This window comes from Rhinopithecus bieti, unplaced genomic scaffold (assembly GCF_001698545.2).
Source record: "Rhinopithecus bieti isolate Rb0 unplaced genomic scaffold, ASM169854v2 scaffold_37505, whole genome shotgun sequence".
NCBI lineage: Eukaryota > Metazoa > Chordata > Mammalia > Primates > Cercopithecidae > Rhinopithecus > Rhinopithecus bieti.
Window position 1 is genome coordinate 386883 of NW_016815797.1, and position 6196 is coordinate 393078.

Below are 6196 nucleotides of genomic sequence, written 5' to 3' on the forward strand. Positions count from 1 at the left end.
TTTTTTTTTTTTTTTTTTTTTTTGAGATGGAGTCTCGTGCTGTTGCGCAGGCTGGAGTGCAGTGTCGCCATCTCAGGTCACAGCAAGCTCTGCCTCCCGGGTTCACGCCATTCTCCTGCCTCAGCCTCCCGAGTAGCTGGGACTACAGGCACCCACCACCATGCCCGGCTAATTTTTTGTATTTTAGTAGAGACAGGGTTTCACCGTGTTAGCCAGGATGGTCTCGATCTCCTGACCTCGTGATCCGCCCGTCTCGGCCTCCCAAAGTGCTGGGATTACAGGCGTGAGCCACCGCGCCCGGCCATAGAGTGATTCTTTTAATCTCCACAGACGCCCAGTGAGACAGGCTGTCAGGGCTTCCATTTTATAGATGGAGAAACTAAGGCATAGAGCATTAAATAACTCACCACGGACACAGATCTATCATAGCAAGGGGCGGGGCTGTCCAGCTGACCCCCCGGGGATGGGGGTAGGAGGTGTAAAGGACTCACTCGTGGAGCCCCTCGAAAGATGGGGGTGAAGGGCTGGCCCACAAGGGCCTCCCGGCCCTCACTCTTGCTCACCACCCTGCTGGTCCCCGCCGGAGCCCCGCACTCACCACTTTCCGAATGGCGGCATTGGAGTGGTTGGCGGCTGTGGAGATGAGCTCCAAGGACCCTGCAGGAGGAAGACTGGGCTCAGCCTGGGGCCACGGTGGCTCCGTTTTTGCTTGCCTGAGGGGCTCCAGGGCAGCTGCCTCCAGAGAGAGGATCTGTCTCTGCTGTCGGCCTTTCCCATGGTGCCTGGGCTACTCTAGAGGACTGGCCCAGAGGAAGGGGGTGACCCTGCCTCTGACCCTGCAGACACATCCCTTCTGCTGGGGCCAATACCAGGCAGAGGGCTCCCACAATCCTGCAGATGCCTGCCCGGGCTGCCTGCCAGCCACACCAGGCAGTGACTGGACCAGGAGCAGCCCCCACCAGCCCCATGAGACCCATTCCTGGGGCCTAAGCTCTGAACGGGGTCACCATTTAGTAGCACCTTCCCTAGACCAATGTCCACCCGCATACTTCAAGCAGGGGAGATTTTTCTCTGCCCTCAAAGACACTAAGTCCCTTCCTAGGCTGTTAGGGGTCTCACTTTTTCTCTCTCTTTCTCTCTCTCTCCTTCCTCTGTCTCTGTATGTCTCTCTCTCCTCCCCTCTGTTTCTCCCTCCCTCTCCCTTTCTTTTCCCGATGTCTCCCTATCTCTCTCTCTGTCTCCATCTCTCTCCCTCCCCTGTCTCTGTCTCTTTCCCTCTGGTCTCTCTGTTTCTCTCTCCCCTACCCCCACGACCTTCTCTCCCCCTCTCTCCCCACCCCCAGAGTTCTTGGCAGGTACCCCTGTGCCCTCCTTGGAGCCCTTGGCCCTAGCTTACTCTCCGCGTCCTTCCGGTCTGGGGCATCCTGCGGGAGCCTCTTCAGATAGTCCTTGAGCAGCAGCTCATACCGGGGGACCCTCTGCACGGGCTCCAGCATGTGGTGCTGCAGCGTCAGGTTTCCACACACCTCCTGCTTCTGTGGGGACAGAGGGAGCATGGGGCACCCCAAGGACACGTGTGTGGACGCCGGCCCCGCCATGGCTTCTGGCCACCACAGCCCCAGGAGGCTGCCTGGAACTGGCTGCCCAGAACTGACTGCCCTTCAAGACATGGCTGGCACAGACCACACTTTACAACAGGTGAAACTGAGGCTCGGAGAGACTGACCAATGAAGCAAGGACTGGAACCCCAGGCAGCCTGGCCCTTGGCCCAGAGCTGGCTCTCTTATATGCATCCTCGGTGGAGAAAATAAATGCCTGGACAGGACTGTCTCCTCTCAAGAGTGGGTTCTCCCCACTCCCCACCCACCCATGGGCCTATGCAGGACTCCCTTGACCCCTCTGCTGAGAAATCAGGCAGAGCTTCGCCTAACTCTCCCCACTGGGAATTGGGCCAGGGCCTGTCCTCATGCCTATAGGCCGCTGGGGAGTCCTCCTGCAGATCGCGCTCGATGTAAACGCACCCATGTTCCAGTCGGGTGCTGAGACCCTTGCGCCCCACCCGTGCCCAGCACTGCTCACTGGCTCCCCGTGCCTCCCTCCCACCCTGCAGCACCTCCTCGCTGCCATGTCTCCATCTGGCATCCGAACCCCAGACACGTGTGCTGAATGCTGCCACCCTGTCACCTCTGTGCTCCCCACTCGGGTCCTCCTGCCCGGGCCACTTTTCCTCTGCCTCCCCCAACGATGCCCACTGGGCAGCCTATGAGGGCCTGCTGCCTCTGTCATCCTGTCCACCAGCTTCCCCACCCACCTGCCAGCAACTTGAGGGCCTCAACCACCCTCACCCGGCTCAGGGCCCAGAACAGAATGGCTTCCAGCTCAGATGAGCTCAAAAATACCTGGGAGGCCGGGCGCGGTGGCTCAAGCCTGTAATCCCAGCACTTTGGGAGGCCGAGACGGGCGGATCACGAGGTCAGGAGATCGAGACCATCCTGGCTAACACGGTGAAACCCCGTCTCTACTAAAAACACAAAAACTAGCCGGGCGAGGTGGTGGGCGCCTGTAGTCCCAGCTACTCGGGAGGCTGAGGCAGGAGAATGGCGTAAACCCAGGAGGCGGAGCTTGCAGTGAGCTGAGATCTGGCCACTGCACTCCAGTCCGGGCGACAGAGCGAGACTCCGCCTCAAAAAAAAAAAAAAAAAAAAAATACCTGGGATACAACAGGGTGAGAGAAACCCAAATCTTCATAAAAGCAACTGTTTCTGGCAACATATTGACATAATCTCCAAGTATCTCCCTACAAGAAACTTGTTTTTATTCTTTTTTTCTTTCTTTCTTTCTCTCTCTTTTTTTTTTTTTGAGACAGACTCTTGCTGTTTCCCGGGCTGGAGTCCAATGGCGCCATCTCGGCTCACTGCAACCTCCGTCTCCCAGGTTCAAGCGATTCTCTTGCCTCAGCCTCCTGAGTAACTGGGATTACAGGCACCTGCTATCACACCTGGCTAATTTTTGTATTTTTAGTAGAGACAGGGTTTCACCATGTCGGTCAGGCTGGTCTCGAACTCCTGACCTCATGATCGGCCTATCTTGGCCTCCCAAAGTGTTGGGGTTACAGGCGTGAGCCATCGCACCTGGCTGAAACCTTTTTTTTTTTTCTTTTCTTTTCTTTTTTTGAAATGGAGTCTTGCTCTATCGTCCAGGCTGGAGTAGAGTGGAGTGATCTTGGCTCACTACAGCCTCTGCCTCCCTGGCTCAAGCAATTATCCTGTCTCAGCCTCCCAAGTAGCTGGGATTACAGGCGTGTGTGTGCCACCACACCCAGCTAATTTTTGTATGTTTAGTAGAGATGGCGGGGGGCGGGGGGGGTCTCACTATGTTGCCCAGGCTGATCTCGAACTTCTGACCTCAGGTGATCCACCCACCTCAGCCTCCCAAAGTGCTGGATTACAGGCGTGAGCTTCTGCGCCCGGCCAAGAAACGCATTAATTGGGGAAAAAACCCAGCTTCACCTGAGGAGTCCTGGCAGACACGCCCTTAATCAAGTCAATATCCCCAGGACGCAGAGACTGAGCCACCGGGCAGAACGCAGGGGGAAGAACACAGCCTCAATCAAACTGGACAAACAGCAGAAAAGCCCAAGCAGGCAGTCTACAAGTAACTAGCCTGCACCCCTCAAAAAGACAAGGACCCAGGCCTGCTCCAGACCCAGGAAGCCAAACACAATCATCAGAGCAATGTGCGGCCCTGGGCTGGGTTATGGACCAGAAAACAAGAACGTTATTGGGACAATCGGTGACATCTGAGTGTGGGGAGCGGAGTAGACAGCACCAGGACGTCCATGTAAAATCCCTGATTTTGATCACTGAGCTGAGAGTACGCAAGAGAATATCCTTGTTCACATTTAGTGATAAAGGGTTATGGTGTCTGCAACTTAGTCTTGAAATGCTCAAAAGTCATCATCATCTGTAGGAGTTTAGAGAGAATAATAAAGTAAGACTATTAACAAAATGTTAACAGTGCAAAACAATTTGGCATTTTTGCTACTTTCCTGTAAAGGTTTAAAGTTATTTCAAAATAAAAGTTTAAAGTTTAAAATATGCTTTGGATTAAAGGAAGGAAACCTGCAAAAGTCCACGGGAAACTTGACTGTCACATGATCCTGTTTTGTCCACGCCAGGGCTTCTCACCCTGGGCACTATGGACACTCGGGTCAGAGAATTCTCTGCGGTGGGCCATCCTGTCCACTGCAACGTGTTTTGCAGCATCCCTGGACCCACCAGATGCTGGGTGCACCACCAATGTCTGCAGATATGGCCTGGGATCCCCAGGGGGGCAAAGTCACCTTGAGGGAATGGCTGGACGGTACTGAGTCCAGGCGGAGAGCCCTCTCCACAGCCTGCCTGGCCCTGTGCCCAATCTGCCTACGGTGAGGGGATGTGCAGACCAGTGGCTGGCCTGCAACCGGGGCCATGTCTGCCTCGAGTGTCCCCAGGCAGACGTCATCCAGGACATGGCAGTGCTGCGGTAGCTGCTGCAGACGTGTCTGCATCCCAATCCAGAAAGTATCTAGCCTCCTACGGGTTTGCTGGACCCAAGAACGGGGTCTGCCAGGGTTGGACAGAGGACCACAGCCTGTGCCAGGAGAGTGACTGTTCACTGCACCCTGGAAGGGCTCATTCAAGCTTGACAGCACACACGTATCATTACGCCACATGGCCATGTGACTAATTTCACTGTCTCAGCGTCTACACAGAGTATGCCCTTCCCTTACTTCATTCTGAGGCCTAGATGGGAGTTGCCAGCTTGATTGGCAACCTGGGAAGAAAACCAAATTAATCCGGATTTTGTGTTTTTTTTTTTTTCTTCTTTTTTTAAACGGTGGGGGGTCTGGGGGGACAGAGTCTCTCTCTGTCGCCCAGGCTGGATTGCAGTGGCACGATCTCAGCTCACTGCAACCTCTGCCTCTTGGTTCAACCGGTTCTCCTGAATCAGCCTTCAGAGTAGCTGGGACTATAGGCTTGCCACGACCAGCTAATTTTTGTATTTTTAGTAGAGATGGGGTTATATGGTCTTGGGTAGTGGGAAATGCATTTAAAAATAAGCTTTACATTTTAAGAAGTGGGTGAGAGGAAGTACTTAAAAATAAAAAATTCTGGGCCGGGCGTGGTGGCTCACACCTGTAATCCCAGCACTTTGGGAGGCCGAGGCGGGTGGATCACGAGGTCAGGAGATCGAGACATCCTGGCTAACATAGTGAAACCCCATCTCTACTAAAAATACAAAAAAATTAGCCGGGCATGGTGGCGGGCGCCTGTAGTCCCAGCTACTCCGGAGGCTGAGGCAGGAGAATGGCGTGAACTCGGGAGGCACAGCTTGCAGTGAGCTGAGATCGTGCCACTGCGCTCTAGCCTGGGCGACAGAGTGAGACGTCGTCTCAATAAAAGAATAAAATAAAAAATAAAAGATGGGGGAAAATAATCTGTGACATGCATGAGAGAAAGCAGTTGATGTTCTTAGCATACAAAAGCCTTGTGAATCAAGAAGGAAGAGACCAACCCTACAGGAGATAAGAGCAGCCGGGGTTGTGAGGAGGCTGTTAGCAGAAAGCGAAAAAGAAAAAAGCAATGTAACATTTAAACAAAAATGCCTGCACTAGATATCGAGGGACACTGTGGAATCAGAAACTGTCCTTTGAATTCAGGTTCTATCAGATAATAGCTTGTGATGCTGTAGCTTGCACAGCCTCTTGAGCCACAGTTTTCCAATGGGAATGCTGATTCCTTCTGGGAGTTACGGTAACGCTCAAAGCATCAACAGAGCATCTGGACACATCTCATAATTTTCCTAATTTTCTCTGTGTTCCAAAATTTCAGTAATGACATATATTAGTTTTTGGAGTTTATATATATATATATATATTTAGTTTGTATCTAACTTGACATCTTAGCGGAATTTGGCTTCACAGATCACGCCTCTCCTTTCTTGAAGAAATCCTCCTCTGACAAAAGTGACTCCACATTGTCTCTATTTTTCTGCCATCTCTGGCCAATTTCTTTTTAGTGCTTTTTGCATTTTCATCTTTTTTATTCCAACTATTAGATATATTGGAGCATCAGGAATTTTGGTGCTTGGTCTACTTCTCCTCTTTCCTCATTTTACATTCTATCCCCAAGCAATTTCATCCACGGTTATATCT

At 52.5% G+C, this 6196-nt stretch overlaps 1 protein-coding gene across 1 annotated transcript in view; it reads right to left on the minus strand.

Moving 5' to 3' along the window:
- The window catches only part of FGD3 (FYVE, RhoGEF and PH domain containing 3), a 76009-nt gene that overhangs the window by 29872 nt on the left and 39941 nt on the right, over window positions 1–6196 (minus strand). Inside the window, 2 exon segments of the mRNA XM_017853706.1 lie at window positions 599–657; window positions 1397–1535. Of these exon segments, the coding sequence (XP_017709195.1) occupies window positions 599–657; window positions 1397–1535 (198 nt within the window).